At 35.6% G+C, this 18292-nt stretch overlaps 1 protein-coding gene across 3 annotated transcripts in view; it reads right to left on the minus strand.

Moving 5' to 3' along the window:
* The window catches only part of STAG2 (stromal antigen 2), a 74677-nt gene that overhangs the window by 10266 nt on the left and 46119 nt on the right, over nucleotides 1-18292 (minus strand). For all 3 annotated transcript variants that reach the window (XM_035324044.1, XM_035324042.1, XM_035324043.1), the window contains exons 9-26: nucleotides 17139-17212; nucleotides 16919-17042; nucleotides 15684-15782; nucleotides 15506-15585; nucleotides 14888-14995; nucleotides 14012-14123; nucleotides 12433-12550; nucleotides 11641-11744; nucleotides 10733-10825; nucleotides 10543-10632; nucleotides 9314-9517; nucleotides 7826-7896; nucleotides 7393-7480; nucleotides 7210-7290; nucleotides 4759-4851; nucleotides 2043-2217; nucleotides 1526-1665; nucleotides 269-370 (exon numbers count right to left, since the gene is read on the minus strand). In XM_035324044.1, coding sequence (XP_035179935.1) covers nucleotides 269-370; nucleotides 1526-1665; nucleotides 2043-2217; nucleotides 4759-4851; nucleotides 7210-7290; nucleotides 7393-7480; nucleotides 7826-7896; nucleotides 9314-9517; nucleotides 10543-10632; nucleotides 10733-10825; nucleotides 11641-11744; nucleotides 12433-12550; nucleotides 14012-14123; nucleotides 14888-14995; nucleotides 15506-15585; nucleotides 15684-15782; nucleotides 16919-17042; nucleotides 17139-17212 — 1956 coding nt within the window. The remainder of the gene's footprint in view (nucleotides 1-268; nucleotides 371-1525; nucleotides 1666-2042; nucleotides 2218-4758; nucleotides 4852-7209; nucleotides 7291-7392; nucleotides 7481-7825; nucleotides 7897-9313; nucleotides 9518-10542; nucleotides 10633-10732; nucleotides 10826-11640; nucleotides 11745-12432; nucleotides 12551-14011; nucleotides 14124-14887; nucleotides 14996-15505; nucleotides 15586-15683; nucleotides 15783-16918; nucleotides 17043-17138; nucleotides 17213-18292) is intronic.

Below are 18292 nucleotides of genomic sequence, written 5' to 3' on the forward strand. Positions count from 1 at the left end.
TCATGACTGAATTTGTAAGGTCTCCACACAGGCAAGCTAATTTACTGAAGAGAGCACTAAAATGTTTTAATTTCAAAGATAGGTGAAGCACCTACCAAACATTCAGAAATACTGAAAAACAAACTCGCAACTGGTCTTAGTAATTGTTTGTTTTCAAACCTACCTTCCATAAGAGCTTCTTCATTAATACCTCATACTAGCTATTAAACAAAAGCACATGATATACTGCATGGAATTTCATGCTTAGAAGATTGTAAATCATTCTTACCTGTTGCAAGCTAAGAATAAGTGTTTTAGCACACTGGATTTTGTCTATCTGTCTTGTTTTACTCATTGTTTCTTTAATAATATCACCATAGTCGTTGTAGTACTAGGAAAAATCCAAACAAAATTGGTTAACTTTCCATTTTAGTTGGAAACATAACAACTACCGAATTCTCCGGAAAATGACATCTAAGTTATGCTATTTAAAAGAAAAATTCAGACACTCTGAAAAGAAAAAAAAAAAAAAACTAACATGTTTATGCTCACACCATCAAAACTGTATCCTAAAATACCTCAAAAAAATCAAACTGTATTTCCATTTATTTTCGTTCTTGTTTAATGTCATCAGTATTACTTTAGAGGCAGAATGAGCTATTTATCTTGAAGGCCATGACACACTTATTAATAGCACATATTCACCCCTTCAGGGTACAAGATTAGAATCTAATCTTTTTTGGAACTACTATAACTCTGATGGGGAGTTTTCTATTTTCTCTGTTTAAACTAAGCTCTTATGGACAACTTCATAATCATAATTTTTCCGATGGAGACAGCTGCCAGTTCAGTTTCTAAAGTATTTTAAGTTTAATACAGTCCCAAGTAGTTATTTAGCGATTCAGAATATAAATAAAGGGCACTCATACAAAAGCAGGCTGCCTGAATTTTTATTTTTATTTTTATTTTTAAATGTAATCATCAAGAAGCAAGTTTTTAACATGTTCACAAAATGAACTCATATTATTGTGCAGCTGTGAATCCCAGGTGGTAAAAAGGGATTTCATATTTAACAAAAATAGCAGCAGATAGAAGGAACATGTTTTTTCTAGGAGAAATAAAGGAAACTTGCAAAACAATCTTCTTCTCTTCTACAAAATTTAAGCTGAAATTATTTGATAAGGCTGGATATCAAGTCAACCTGTGTGAGAAGATTCTTAAGAAGCCTGATAAACTTAGAGCTGAGGTAAAAATATACCATCAACCGGATATCCTTAAGAAAATAAATTTATTAGAAACAAAGTAAAAACAATTATCAGGTTTTCTTCCTGCTCCCCCACTATACAGGAACTGTGAAACCATCTCAGCTATTTTCCCCCCTCTTATGGAGAGAGAACTTTACCAGGCTTCTACTGATATGTAGTTTTGTAGGCTTTGTATTTCAAATCAGTTATCTCAAAAGGAACAAATTAAATGACAATAAGAAATCCATAGCTACTGTATTCTAATTTTTCTACTAGGTATAACCACTAGCCTTCCAATTTACCTTCATATATTGCTTGAAAATGTCTGCAGCAGTATTCATTTCCACCACAGTATATACAATGAGTTTACAGAAAGCTGCAAGTAGATTTCTTCTTTTGTGCAATGCTTCAATTTTGCTAGCTTCATCATCCTGCTGTCCATCTGCAAAGAGTTTGGAAGATGAAAACAGTCAGGTTTAAACACTTCAAGTTTAAGTATTGTATACAATGATGCAGGCTAGTGGTCAGGGTTGGAAAAATCAAATCTCAGTTCTGACAGCAATGCGCTTCATTGCCCACTGACAAGTCTCTCTTACTGAGATATATAATATTTGTGCCTATGAAAGCAAATCTTCATCATGATTACCCTGTATGTCCCCAAAACATAAAGGGCTTTAAGCAGCTGCTGACGTTTACAATAAAAAACAACCACAAACCTACCTCTTGCTCATGCACACTTCCCATTGCTAGAAGAAGGGAAAAAAATAGAGGCACAAAATACCAGACAAACAACATAAAAGAAACATGTTTTGCACCAACCTGCACTATTATTATCATCATCCTGATCAATGAAGACATGATCTAAAATAAAACTGAGTAGTTCAGATTGTAATGAAGAATCAGGAGTGTAAACAAGTGGTTCCAATATATCACGTCCTCCTGTCATAATCTGATGGCTGAAGATCATCAACACGTCACATAGAATTGTGAAAGCCTATTAAAAAGAAACCTTAATAAGTATTTGCTTGGAAACTGGATTCTAATTTATTTAAATACAGAATAACATATTTTCCCTGAGCTAAGTATTTAAAGCCCAGTGGTGTATGATGGTGCCTCTCAAGTCCTAATCAACTCAACAGGCCAACTGGAACTTAAAATGTGAATAGCTTCTTACATGAGGTTGCTGTACGACTCTCTTTAAATAATAATGTTGCACAAATGTAGCCAACTAAATATCAAAATATTTTAAGAATGAAACATGAAGAGCCTGAAACTCAAATTCTGCTTGAAGGACATCACATGAGGATACTGGAGAACTCTGCAGTCACCAACCATAGAACATTCCACTTTTTTAATTGTTTTGATCACATCTGGAAAATGCATAGCATGGCTGAGGACATTCAATCCCTTCAGATCCTAGGGTCTGTCTTGCTCCCAAAACGCCAATCACCTCTCCAACTTTGCTGGCAAACTTGTCCACCTGACATCAGGTTTCAATGTCTGTACTACAACCCCAAGAAGTCTGAATACATCAGTACCTAGACTGACATTCTTTAAACTAACTGGATAATACATTGCTTAATGCTGCACCTCATCATTTTCACCGTAATCTCTTAAGTACTACCATTTTAGCCTAAAGATCAGTTCTCAGGCTCCTCAAAGGAAATGCGATAATTTTCATGGTCACGGAAATACATACGCTCTCCTTGAAGTCCCCTTCCAGGAGATTAGAAAGGGAAAACACCTTTGTGCCCTACGTGACTGAGGCAATTTGCTTCTAGGGCATGCGCCTGAAACTAAGAGTAGATTTTTAAGGATATCTACTTAGAGCTTCAGTGATTTTTGTCATACTTCCACACCCTACACCTTACAACTCATACTAGTTAACTTTCAGACTTAAAACATGCCTAAGCAGTTCCAGGAAGAACTTACAACAAGATTCTTGTTATAGCAAGAGTTGCAAAAACTGCAAATGTATGACCAAGTGGAATAGATATTCAACTACAAGCTCAAGATTTTTTTTTCCATCACCTTTTACAGCAAAAACACTCCTGGGCTGTTTAAATTAAAAGTACACCTATAGAAGATAGTTTGGTCCTTCTTCATAGAGAGATGCTAGACTTCTTTTTTAATCTTGTTTTTGCTTTCTAAATGTTGTTATGGCATGTACCTCGAATTAATCCTGCTATCAGTTACCTGTGTTCTTCAGTGGATCCTGAAATCCATACAAATGTCCTGGCTGAAGGACTATTTGAACAGAGAGTGGAAGATACCCAGCCCCTACAGCTGACCCAGTTACCCTCAGAACTCAAGACAAGCGTTTTCCCAAGACATCTCAGTTCAAAATACAAAAATAATAATAATAATAATAATAATAAAATAAATAAATAAATCCCCAAACCTCCATGCCTGTATTTTCCTTCAAAAAGTCAGGACTTGTGTCTGCTACCTGAGATACCAGGGACTCCTGTAGTGGACCAAATACCTACATATTTTACGTCTGAATTATCTAAGGACTTGGTTTCAGCTAAAACTCTCCGCCACAAGGAACAACTACATGAGGGACTGATTACAAAATCGGTAAGACGAATAGGTAGGTCATCAGAATGCAATTCACTCTAACTTCTTAGATCTGAAGCTACAATCACAGCCTGAGCAGTATATCACTGCTGAGGCTTCTAAGCACTTGCTGGAATGGTCTCCAAGCACATCGAACCAATGCTGGTAACAATTCACCAGTGCGTATGTGTACTGAAGGGTGACCAAAAAAAATGAACGCCTCTTCTCAACAATGAAATCCCTCAGGTTACAGTGCATATATGTGTTTTCATTAACACAGACACTAACTACTCATCCTTTTTCTCTTGATCCAGAGATGCACAAAATCCTAGGGTTCTGAAGTGAGGAATATACTCTGTATGCAGCAACATACTGAAGAGGAAGAGTGAAATTGACTGTGTATGTCCCCAGTTGTTTACAACAATGGGAGAGGAAGGTTGTTTTCTTCATCGGTCTTGAGTACCTCGTTAAATATATATAATAGTGGAAACATGGCAATGTAAAAGCACTCTAAGAAATAAATAACTTGCATCTTCTTTATAGCTGTTCCCATCCCTTCCAACTCTGTCTACAAATTCACAAGCAGCTCTGCTGGAGATGTGTGACATGACAACCAAGAGTTTGAGATGGAACTCTTCCACCTAAAATACAAGTTGTAATACTTCTACAGTGCACCTGCCCATTGTTTAAATAACAAGAACAATTAAAAAAAAAACACCCTTCAAATAAAGGTTATGCTGCCTAAGGTTACTAGAAAGAATTAAATTGGTTTTGAAATCCCACCTAAATTACTAGAAAGAGGGCAAATATACAAAAGTGCGGTGTACACAGAAGACACAAAGGGCATTAAGCCTAAGCATCCAAGACTCTTATCCCATATCCTCACATAAACTTGAATAGTTCCTTTTGCTAGTATTTGACACTTCTTTAGAAGTATAATATTAGAAGACTATAAGGATAAACAACAATCACTAACCTGTTCCTTAACAGCAGTGTTTACATTGGTCAGGTAGTGTTGACAGATTTGACAGAACACTCTCATCTGCTTCTTCAGACGTAGAAGATCCTCCTTTAAAGAGAAGGATTTCATGTAACTTTTCAGCTTTTTCAATTTCATATTCATATATAGTGCATGCATTTTCAGAGCTATCCATCACAGACCTCATACGTAGATGCGAATCAAAGTCCACTGCATTAGTTAAATTCACTATTACAAACAAAATTAGTAAGGAGCAATTTCCTCAATTTTGTCATCCTGTGTACTACAATAGAAATGCAAGTTGGGATGAAATTGGCAAAAGTATTAAAAAAATAAGTAGTAACAACAAAAAACAGTGCACAAAGCATTTTCTTTTTAAAATATCTGTATTTTCAGCCCTAAGAACAGATTTTAGGTAGCTGTGCAGCTAAACCAGACACAGCTACGTAGTATACTTTCATTTCACTGCTTGGGGATAAAGCAAAGCGTCAGATAGGAGTTGGGGTTTTCTTTCCCTCTTCTCTAAAAAATAAGTAATTTTAAAAGTAGCTTCAAAAATTTGCAATGATTTCCAGAAAAGTAGATTACTGAGCAAATACAGTATCAAACTCATACAAATATCATCTGGAAAGCATATTTGGTGTCCTAACTTGGGGAAGTCCGATTACAAATTATCGTTGGGCTGGACGAAGAAATACGCCTGAGAAATTTAAAAACTATCCAAGCAATCTAAAACAAAACAAGTCTCTCCCTTCAAGAAAACAGGTAGCACATTGGTACAATGTGTCATTTAATCTTAACAGGAGTCACAAAAGCAACAGCCACTTATTGACTATGATGGTACAGAGTTTAAATATAGTATGTTCTTAGAATGCTTTCACTACATACAAGGTTCTCTCTCAGCATTTACCATTCATATTGCTATACCTATTTTAAGAGAACTACACACAAGAACATATTTTTCCTTTTATAGAGAATTATTCTTTTAAATTTTAGTATATATGTATATAATTAATTTGATATTTATTACTTTCAACAGCTTGCATCATAAAGCTAATTCTCATACTTAGTAAACCTGTTCACAGACAGCACAGGGCTAGAATTTAATTTTTGCTATGGAACAAAAATCTTTAGGCACAGTACATTCCTGTCACTTTTGGTACTGTGTGTCAAATCGTTTGCTGTTACATTCCATTGACATTGAACCCACATCAACGGAACTTTTGTACATACCTGGTATATATTTGGCAGCAGTCAAGCAGTTAAATATAATAAAACAGGTTTAACTTCTCAACCACAACTGTAAAAGCTTTAATTTACCAAATCTTATTATATTGGAGCAGAAATAGTCTTAATAAAGGACTATTTTTTTCCAAATAAGTTCTTTTCGTTGCTGCTGAAAAGTATTACGAATTACATTTTACTGCACAATAGCTAAGTTAATCTTCATTTCTAACCTAACTTTTCAGTATTTAGTTCAGCTTCTGCTGTCAGGTTTGGACTGTCATAATCACTGCTACCAAAAACTCAGACTGCTGCTTCCCCTTAAAAGAATAAGCTAATAAATCTTCCAAATCCTTCACTCACATAAATAGTTCTCAACAATCTACATATGCACTTTGTATCTGACATTCTGTTTTTAGTAATTGTTAAAAGCAAGATGATGAACTAGTTGGCCAGCATGCGTTGAAGAATTTTGCATTTAGCAGAACTTCAGACTCTGACGACTGAGTCAGAAAGGCCGCAATTACTCATTGGATTAATGAAGTAATAACATGATTAAAAATATAAAGAGAAGACACTATGATCTCACATAGGTGTTCTCTGTTATTAAAAAAAATAGCACAAGTTACATATCATGCTTCTCTACTCCTATGATATATTGGATGCCCACACTACCATACCCAGAAACAAAGAAAAAAGGCAAAAATGTATATATCCTCCCATTAAAACAAACTCATTGTAATAATTAATTCCTAATCTATTATTTTTAAAAAATATATATATAATGCAATTCATTGATTGCAAATTGAGTCCTTTTCCCTCCAGTAAACTGTGACAGATGCCTACAAACTGTTAATTACATGGACACAAGAAACTGCAATCCCTTCTCCAAGATGTTTAAAGAAGTAAAATTAGAAAAATGACATTTGCCAGAGGTTTGTCTTCCATGACTACAATAGATATATTCAATTACTTAAGATTCTTTCAACTTAATGTTTGTGCGCCAATAATACACATAACAATTTAGGGAAATATTATGATTTGAAAGTCAAGCATTTCATTGTTAAAATGACGAATTCTAAGATTTTCTTAGAAATGCAGCTTTCAACAGGTATATGTATAAAAAACGTCTGAGTTTTAATTGATTCCATCACATTTCCTGTTTGATAACACTGCATGTACGTACAAACATTTGTTTACTAACACAACTGGAACAAGGCATACCTTTGTGGAACTGCTTTCAGTAATTTTTGCTAGCTGCCAAAGGATTACATAATGAGTGCACTGCAGTGCATGAATAACAATCTGAAATCAAAAAGAAAATAAAAATAAATAAAAAAGGCCAATAGAAGTCATTAACAAAAGCTATTTACTATTGTACCTAAAGAGCACATTCTAGCTACAAACCTGTTCTGGCATGTCTCCATTTTCAATGCCAGTTTTCAGTAACTTGTAGTTGCAGCCAAACAAGTCCCATCTTGATAGGTCGTGAGCACTAGAAGCATTAGAAATGAAACAGAGATGTAAAAGAAACACCACTTCTGAAATTCAATGTTACCAACTACTAAAAGCTTCACTTTTCAAAAAAATATACATTTGTATATGTATATACATGCAAACCTCCCCCAAACCAAAACAGTAGATTTAAGTTTTGTGTCTATCTCCTTATATATTCAAGAGATACGCCATGTTCTACACAACACTCCACCATTCACACTAAAACAAACAAAAGTTCCATAAAATTCTATAGCTCTAAAATTTTAAAAACAAAACAGAAACTACTGCAAAAACAAATCATACAACACAAAACCCTGACCTTTATGTGCAGAAGCCTACTTACTTGTGGAAAGCAGTGATTCTCTTCAACGTTGACAAGACCTGATAAGCATCATCTTCATCAGGTTCCTCCCCCTATTTAAAAACCACATTGTAAGAAGTCACAAAGAAAAGAGGGGGAAAAAAGGCAAAAATAACTTTATCTAAATTATTTATCAATGACATATTTGTTTTTAGAAGATTTGAAGGGGTTGAGAGAGAAAGGAATGCACTGCATGCCCCAAACTGCTGAAAAGGCCATCAGCTTTCATGTTGAGAAATAACACAAGGAAAAATATTGTGGAGTGCAGGGGGAAGGAAGAATGTATTCAAGCAGCCTAGATCTCTTTGTATTATATAGGTGTTTCAATTTTCTCTGAAGAATCCAGCAGAGGCCACTGTCAGACAATACATACTGGACTAGATGGGCCACGGGTCAGTACCTCAATCTTTAATCCCAGAACTACATCTCTAAGAGGGGTAAAGGAAATGCTGATGGTCCCACAAGGCCTGACAATTTTGTAATTGGAAAGAGAAATGCAAAATGCAAAATATTTTGGTACACAGGATAAGCCATCTGAGGTCACAGAAACCCCCCCTCAGTACACCAGCTATAATGCAAGTATTGGTGTATCAGTCACTGCAACTGCCGCACATTTTTCTGTTCTGTGGTGGCACATGACCAAAGCACTATGGATTTCAACAATGCTACCAAAGTATTTGTCATTTTCCTTCTAGATACCTGTTTGACATTTCATTTCCTTGCTTTACCCCTCATTCTTTTTTTTTTCTTCCTCACAAACAGGGAACTAACTGATTACTAGGCACATCTGCTACTTGCCCGACATACATCCAGTGATTTCAGGCCAATGAGCAAGAGGAAGAGGAGCAAAGCACGACCAAATAAGTCTGCTGCCAAGAGGTGTGGACAAAAGTTATCAGCAAGATGCTTCCTGTGCTTATTTTCACAGATAAGGAGGAACAGAAACAAGTTTTGTCTGAATGTCCCATATGAATGTCTCAATATCAGAGGAACTTCATGAAGTTAAATATCATACCAAGAAGTTCTCTCTCTTAAGCAGCAAAGAATAGGAATAAAATTATTTTTAACCTACTAAATACATTCAAGGATGGAAAACATTTTCCAGAGATTTTGCACAATGTTGTTGAAAAATAATAATAATAATAATAAATCACAGGCAAGACTGGCAACACTAGTACATCTGAGAATCCAAGTAGAACTACAATGCTACATCTCTCAAAATTACAATCTTTATAACAAAAGGTGGAAAATTCAATTTCATAGTTTATCTGAAATTTATCTCAAATTTCCCCAAAATACTTGTCCAAAAAGAGGCTAAAGAATTACTGTCCTGATGTAAAGAAACAGTCACATAATCACAGCAACAATACTGCTGTATTATTATGCTTGACCTCAGAATTTTGCAAGTCAGAAAAACATGCTGGAAATATACACAAGGGCAAGAAAAGTTGATCTTGCACATTAAAATACCTCTTGCAGGAAGTCTTCAAGAAGTCGATTAAACTTGTCTGCCAATTCATCTATTAACTGACTTCTTGCAATATCAACCCTGTTAAAGATTGTGAATTCTTCATTGCAGAGAGCATGGTATGTTTTTGAACAGGCTTCCAAAACATCTATGTCTGTGTGCTTCTCCACAATATCCCGGATTTGTCGCAGTAAAGCATCCAAATGCTACAAGAACAACAAGGCAGAAAAAAAAAAAAACACAACCACTTTTAATAATTGATAAAACTTAGGGAGTTTTAAAATTCAATTTATTACTTTTTTTTTTTTAAGCTACGATACAGAATACAAAACAGTTCTAGAAACCCGGCGATACTTTGGGGTGAATTGAGTTAAAATTAAGTAGGAACTTGTCAAAAACCGAAAGTTCCAACTATTTTTTAAAAAATTATTAAAAAATTGCAGTTGTTGGCATGGGTTTATCTAACACTTAAATTTGAAATGACAGATAAATGACACAGAAGCATTTATCTCCCACCCACAAAAACATTTATACATGGTCTTAAAAGCTGTATAAATGGATAATTATTTTCATGTTAAGTGTTAGCACTGAAACCAACTTCAGTTGTTGCCTCTCCTCGCCCTAAGTCACTCACTGCCCTCTAGGCTATGCTATCAGCTAAGTATTTTATTACTATTTGACCCTAATCGTTTCCAGCTACTTGCTTCACAATGCAGCAAGTTAGTGCGTCTTAAGAGAAAACAGACAAGAACAGCTTACACCAGCTTCATTACCACAGTGTCATTAACAGAGCAGTAACTACATAATTTGCGATCTAGTAGTTTTCCACTTTTTCATGCCATGAAGATTGTGGTTTACTAGCTTCAGTGATCAGAAAAAAAGAAAAATTAGCAAGCTATTTTTATAACCTTTCTCTCTCAAACAGCATACCTCAAAGGTGACTCTAACAGAACAATAAACGCTTCTGCATTTTGTTTACCTGATGAGATTCTCTGTTACAACTGGCCAAAACAAGCCTTCTAAAGCTAAGAACAGCAGCCAGACACCTATGTTCAGGTCTTATCCCGAATGAGGGTTTTGATAGAGCAAGTCACGCTTAATAAAAAAAAAGTGGCACTTACAATGGTGACTGAAATTCCAATGAGGAAGTCTAAATTCTGTTGTCATGTGTCCCTTTCCCCATCCACCCCACCCCGCCTTTTCTGTTAAGCGTTAAGGGATGTTACCTTACCTTTTCTAGTCGCCCTGTTGTATAAATTTCCAAATCAAAGTACTGTGGCAACTGCAACAAGTTGGTGACTTTTTCAGCATCTACAGAATACTGTAAAATTTGTGTAAGCCATACAGTTAATTACAGAAATTATAGTTCTTGTTGAACATTTTAACAGCATCTCATCAGCAAGAAACGGAATTAAACTTACCTTTGCTAACAACTGTGGAAGTGCCACTGCAAAAAGTTCTGTAATTTTTGTCCTGTCATCCAGTTGAGTTTTCTTCTCCTTCGCTGTCAGAACCTAAATTATTGGTATTGTGAGAATTTTACAACTACAACCTTCTAACATCACTATAAAATATCAGTGAAAAAAAGTCAATATAAAAATTTTCAGCACTCAGAAAATGCAATTAAGAGTTGCACCTAAAACTATTGAGATTATGCTCAAAACAGAACTGACAATCTAGACAAAACGTTTACCTTCCTTGCAACAAAACACTGATCAGAACGTTTTTCTGGATAATGAAACGGCAATTTTTCCAGCTTGCTTACAATTTTTAATGATATTTCTTCAATTCATATGCCAATCTGATCTTCATATCTGAGTAAATATTCAGTCTGTACCTACATAGGTTTTTCACCAACAGCTGCACAAGTCTTGAAAGCAGTTCCCTTCCAAGCTTAGTGTCTCAGTAAAAGAAGGCTGCCTAAACTTCATATAATCAGAAAAAAAGCCAATTGGTTGGACTGTGGTCCTTACAAAGAGCCTACGGAATATACCCCCCTCTCTCTTACTATGCTCTTTAAAATTGAAAATAGCTTTATAGCTTTTTCACATACTCAATTTGGTCTTCTTTCCAACCTTCTTTTAAAATCTATTTTGTAGTACTTTTAATAGCAAAACCAAAGACAGTAGCCCAAACAATATTAATGATGTGCCAAAGTCATGAACAAGTGAACAAACCAGGGCTGTCAGACACTGAAGGCTATGATAACAAACTCAATTTCTGAACTCAGTCCCTTCAGCAGCAACAGCCTATGACTGTCTCCTTCTCCCCACACTGTCCCCACAAAGCTACTTCCACATGTCTACATAAGCAGGTTTTTGGTTCCTACCCTTTTCCCTGTTCCTCTTCCCACCGGAGGATGACATTCAGCTGCTTGCCGAATTGTACAAAGCATTATTTCAATCAGTGCGCTTTCCTGTCTATCTGTCAGAGCTGAAATTTCAAGAAACAGATGTTATAATACAGCGGAATTTACTTGCGAGTTTCCACAAATACAAATAACCAAGAAGCAAAACTTTTTTGTTGTTGTTGTTTAATGCTAAATAAGTAAATAAATAAAGGGGGTGAGGAGATGGAGAATATAAGCACTTTTTAAAACAGCACAGGAAAATGTTTAAAATTGAGGGGATATCAACGTACGAGTCATGGGACAAGATGAAAAGACTATCAATTTTTAAATAATATTAAATCTTTCTCATTATTTTGAGGTCCATTTACTAGTACCCATAAATTACAGAATTATCTCAGCTTTTTTGTTTTTACAGTCATTAAGAAAATGACAGTATTTTCCCATATGATAGTTTTAACACTGAGTAAAAGAACCAGTTTCACAAGCAATTAGTTTCTCTAAGCCCAAAAGTGCAGCCTGAACCTGTAGAACAAGACAAATGGACGTTGCATGGTTATTCCCTCATTTTTCTCCCATACTCCCTGCCTCTCTTCAGCATCTCGCTTCCATACCAGAAGTGATCTCTTTCTACTCTTCCTCATGTTTCATAATTAGCGATCATTCAAAAATAGAGAATGTACAGGTACTCATAAACGTAAGCATCTTGTTTCCTTATAAATCACACCCAATAGAAACTGCTTAGCAATATACAGAACTACTGAAATCTCTTACGCTCTTCTCCATTGAGAGGTTCCTCCAAGAGAAGACTGTTCATACATTCCCAGTCCTTCAAGAGATCTGTTGCACAGTCCCACATGCTGTCCACAAGATAGGCAGCATGTTCATGCAACTAAAATAAGAACATAAGAAAATAAGTATTTTTCTTCATTAGCAATAAAGTTCATTCCAGGAGTTGCTACAATAGAGGGCATTTTCCTTGCTGGCCCTTGTCCATGGCAAATAAATAAATAAATAAAAATAAAAATGTTGTGAGCTCTCTCATTCAGCAGAAATCCCTCTTCCCCAAGTAACGTAAGAGATAAATCCATCTCAACTATTACAAAATATTAAGTGCTGCAAGATCCATCAGAATCTGGAGCAGCTTTTCGTGCGTTTGCTTGTTTGTTTTGTTTTGCTTGCTTGTCTGGTTGTGTTTTCTTCCCCTATTTGACCTTTACAGAGTTACTTTTGCTAAGAGTATGAAACAGTAGAATACAAAAACATCTGTCTGTAGTTTCTGGAACAGGGTTAACACCATTAGTTGTGTGACCAACTTTCAAAAACTGCAAGCCTAGCCCTAAGCAGTGGTCCTAACAAATAGCAAATATCTTAAATTTTTGCTACCTCGAGTAGCAAAGTACTCGAGTACCTCGACTACCGCGTTCAGTTTTGGGCCCCTCGCTACAAGAAGGACATGGAGGTCGCTTGAGCGAGTCCAGAGAAGGGCTACAAAGCTGGTGAAGGGTCTGGAGAACAAGGCTTACGAGGAGCGGCTGAGGGAGCTGGGACTGTTTAGCCTGGAAAAGAGGAGGCTCAGGGGCGACCTTATCACACTCCACAGGTACCTGAAGGGAGGCTGTAGCGAGGTGGGGGTTGGTCTATTCTCCCACGTGCCTGGTGACAGGACAAGGGGGAATGGGCTAAAGTTGCGCCAGGGGAGGTTTAGGTTGGATATTAGGAAGAACTTCTTTGCCCAAAGGGTTGTTAGTCACTGGAATAGGCTGTCCAGGGAAGTGGTTGAGTCACCATCCCTGGAGGTCTTTAAAAGACGTTTAGATGTAGAGCTTAGGGATATGGTTTAGTGGAAGATTTGTTAGCGTTAGGTCGGAGGTTGGACTCGGTGATCTTGGAGGTCTCTTCCAACCTAGACTATTCTGTGATTCTGTGAAATTCTTTCACCTAAAGGAGGTTCTCGGCACCTGCTGGGATCTTGAGCTTATTCGGTAACTTCTTATTTTTGTATGCTCTTTTTTTTTTTTGCTCCCCCCCCGCCGCCCCCCCCCCCTTTTTTTTTTTTTTACCTCCTTAGAAGAGTTCCTAAATCACAATCTCTTTTCACCTGTATGTTACCATGAAGGATTGGGGGAAAAATATTTGTCAGAGAGCTTACAGCCTGTCTCAACACAATGTGCCTACCAAGACAGATCCTACAAATAAACACAACCACACAAAACTGTCTCTTATGTCCTCTGGACTGCTCAAGTAATGGAGAAAAACTAGGACAGGTTCATAGTTATTAATTGATGAGAGGGAGAGGGGGGAAATAGAAAACAAAAAGCAAACTGAAAAAACACGCATGAAACCAACTTACTTCACTTTCCAAGAAGAAAAACACTAATGTCTTCACAAGATTAGCATTCGGACTTTGTCTTCCCCTCCTTTTAAGCATTCCATCATCTTCAGGATCTCTGCGGCTGAAAAGCCTAAAAGAAGAAAAGTTTCAGGACAAATTTCTTCTTCATTGCCTTTGCCACAGTAATTTTAGGTCTATGTACTGTTTTTACAGATGGACACTTAATATCGTAGTCCACACCTCTAGGTTTTATTTTGAATTGAAGTAATTTGGAACAAATGTTACTTGAACAATTTTATATTTGCTGAGTTGGTATTTTACTGACAGCATCCAATGGAACATGTAATTATAAAAAAATACTGTACAAAATCAGCGATAATTGCAAATACTAGCATTTTTGAACATCCCTACATGAGACTTCAAAGCAGCGAAGAAATACTAAGAAAAGGTCTAAAAAGTATTAGATGGAAACTATCTTGTTTTCCTGAACATTTGATCAAACAAATTTCATTTGTTTTACAGAAAAATACTTCATGAAATGGTCATCTGATCCAACTTTTTTTGGGGAAAAAATGCTTATTAAGACAGAATTACAAACTTTATCTACTACATGAGCATTTGTAAATGTCTCAAAAAACATAGTAAGGAAGGGGAAGGAGAAGACAGATGAATGCTTGTATTATCTGTTCTGTACGTAGAAGCTTTTAAAATGTAGGCTTCAAAATTGCTCCTGATTTCCTATTCAGAAAAACTACATTAGTATTACATATTCTAGAAGTTACTTCTTATGGCGACTTAATTATTCAGTTTTTCTTAATTAAAGCTAATCAGAATTATAGTATTAACGCACACAAAAATCTACAAGAAAAGTAAAAAACTGATTTCCCCTCTTACTTTTTATAAAGAAATTCCCCTGCAGCAACTGCTACTGGCCGATGAGCTGAATAAACCAGATGGTAGACGTTTTCACAGTCTTCTGCAGTCAGAACTTCTTCACTACTCCTAGGGGTGGGGATGGCATGAAGGAAAGAAAAAAGAGGCTGACTCAAAAAAAAAAAACATGAACTCTAGTGATGGGAGATAGAAATGAAGGAGAAGCTAAAGCTTTTCCTTCAAATGTGCATCATAAAAATAAAACCAAAGTATCTTGGTTCCAAAATCTTGCTAAACAGAAGTTACCTATACAGTATGAGCATTTGGTAAAAGGCTAGGCTCAGAAGTTCAACTACTGCTCAGGAGACCCTATATTTATTTTCTCCAGTTCCAATCTTCCACAGTAGCTTCGGATTTGTGAGACTCAATTCTACATCTCTTTACTTAACTGTGGTAGATAAGTAACAACACTGTTTTGGCCAGATTACTTTCACACTTCCTATTTATTCTAGTGTAAGAGACACTTCTCTAGACTACAGATTATCTGAATTCTGTCAAGCTACTGTCCACGCCCACAGACATCAGAAACACTTCTATGGTTTAGTGTTTGTTATAGGTCAGGTAAGGAGATATACTTACTGTAAAACAAGAGTGAGTAATTTTATTGCTTGGACTGCAACATCATATTCTTTGTCAAGAGTCATAGACACAATTCTATCCTAAGAACACAAAAAAGGTTATTTTCAAAGAGCAAAGAAATGAAATACAAATAAAAATATGTATTTTAACGTTCTTAAAAATATGAAGCCACACTAACCTTGAACCGACTGGTGAAGAGTTCCAATTTGGAATTAAGCTCCTTATTATAGTAAAGCCCTTGCAGAGCAGTTAGGCATTTCAGCCTTACTTCCCCTTGCTAAAATAAAATTAAGAACTGGATTAAAAGTATAGAATATAGATGTGATCTTCAAATCAGACAAGATTCTTTTGCAGTCTGAATTAATTCAAAGATTAAATGTTGTCAAGATATACTATCAGTATCATGTTAATGACAAGAATATGTCCTTGTTTGTAACAAGTGAAGAAAAATCCATCTTACTGCAGTTAGTATCTCTAAGTCAAGATACATCTTTAAAGACTGAAACAAGCGTATTTTAAATCTCAAGACATTTTTGAAGTAGAATTCAACATATTTCCTTTCACTTAATTAAACCTGGCAACATGTATATCATTAATAACTATCTCTGTTTGATCAGAATTACAAAGTAGATACAGGGACAAATAAGTATTCCTTCTGAAATACATTTTTCCCTGTAGCAGAGAACATATTGTAAGGTACAGATACAAACATTTTGCAGAAGTTTAACGTTTAGACTTCACGGTTTCTTATCACACCACTGCCAATGGTTATTGTTTTGTGATGCCAAATCCATAAAAAGCATGAGTGAAAATCCCTTATTTGTTTTACTTAAAGTTCAGTAGCTTGAAACAAATCCCCAAAGAAGAGCTGAGACAATCTGCTGAGTCTACAATGAATCAAGGATTATTCATAAGCTATGTCTTTTGACCACCCCAAGCAGATACGAATGTTTAGCTTTTAAGTAACAGCTCAAGGCACTCATCACCAAAGGGGATTTCTTTTCATGTGCTTTTTAAGTCACCTGGTAATATCAGAATAGATTCTTAACTTGGCAAAACAGAGAAACTGTCTGGACACACATGATTGGAGTACTCCATATGAAATGCATTCAATTTAAATAGTTAAGTATCACAGAATAAAAATCTGCATCAACAAAAAATAAGTAACTAGATAAATAGAAAAAGCCATTTCCTTACTAGTAACATTTCCTTAAAAATCTGTACACACTCTCTAAAACCATTCAAACCTTATCAGTATTTTATACATATGTTAAACACTAGTGCCTGTGAGTGATAAGAAAAGTAGTGACTGATTAGAACAGCTAAGAAATCAGAACCCGATTTGGCAAGATCAACATCCAAAAACGTGGACTTATGCTTGATATTCCATTCCTTATCTTCCATGCAGCTTACCTTATCATGCATAGTCCACCCTACATACTTTAAGTAGCTGTCATTGAGAAAGGCATCACTGTACATCTTCATCCATATTCCAATTTCTTCAATACAGATAGCTCTTATTTCAGCAATTGCATCTCTGTGGAGAGAAGCAGAACAAATTAGGAGCAAGGAGATGAATAATGACAAGTAACTAGTCACCAGCTTCCAAAATAAATTAATAAGTAAAGCTTACCGGTATCTATGCACAAAAACACCTTTGAATATTGCATTCATCATGTTTTCTATTTCATCTTGATTTTCCTGAAGCTGAAAGAATGAACAGAGTACATAAATACAGTGCACCCCTTCTGCAGTCAGATCACATGGTGTTGATGCTAGACAAACTAAATTAAATGAACATTTACTTTACAAGTATGGATGTTAAATCCCTTCCTGAAATATTTACAAATGTGTTTCTCAGTACAATACACTATAATTTAATAAATTTCATCTACCACAGCATATAAGTTTTGGTAATTCTGACCACTGAAATTCTTCAACTGTGACAAAGATAGCTAAGGTTTCTGCAGGCCCCTTCAGAAATTATTTGTAAGGAAACTTGATTTTCTAGTGAGTGACTTATTACGCCTAATATTTAGCTCAATTTTTAATATATATGGTATGTTCTTTATGGACCTGTATTACACTAGGTCAATACCTAAATAATGTGAAATGCATAACAGAGAGACTGTTCTTTATCCTCAAAAAATATAGGATCTATATAGAGAAAATATAGATCAAGCACTTTGCAAATGGCTGCATAAGCAGAGTATACACTGTTTTGCATGTGTCTTTCCACCTAAGCCATAACATCAGGGAGAAAAAAATCCAGAAACAAAGTAATAGCAGAAAAAAAAAGAATTTATGAATATGGAACTGAAAAGCAATGTAGGAGACAACACGCAAAGGATTTGAAAAGTGATCCATAATCTTTTAAAACACAGAAAGTTGCATTTGCTTTGAAAGTGCAAGAAACTTCAGATCCTTCAACTGACTTAAGTAAATATCGTCAGAAGACAAGCACGTTCTTTTTGCAGTTTAAACTATTAAGGTGGGACAGAATAAGCCAATGTTAATGAGAATAGCCAATGACTGCAGATATAGGCTTTCCAGTAAACCAAATTAACATATATAGAAAAAACAAAAATCAGCCAAAAAAAACAACCATTAGATAAACCCTAAAGAGACATTATTCAGACAGAATACTGGAGTGGGTGGGTGTTACAAAAAATAAAGACCTCTCCCTACAGAATTTTAAACAAAGAATAAGAACCAACAGTTTCCATAGCATCACAAGATTTTGAAATTGGAAGCAAAAGAAAAAGTATAAAGAAATACAGCAAGAAT

The sequence above is a fragment of the Oxyura jamaicensis genome, chromosome 4 (genome assembly GCF_011077185.1).
Source record: "Oxyura jamaicensis isolate SHBP4307 breed ruddy duck chromosome 4, BPBGC_Ojam_1.0, whole genome shotgun sequence".
Lineage (NCBI taxonomy): Eukaryota > Metazoa > Chordata > Aves > Anseriformes > Anatidae > Oxyura > Oxyura jamaicensis.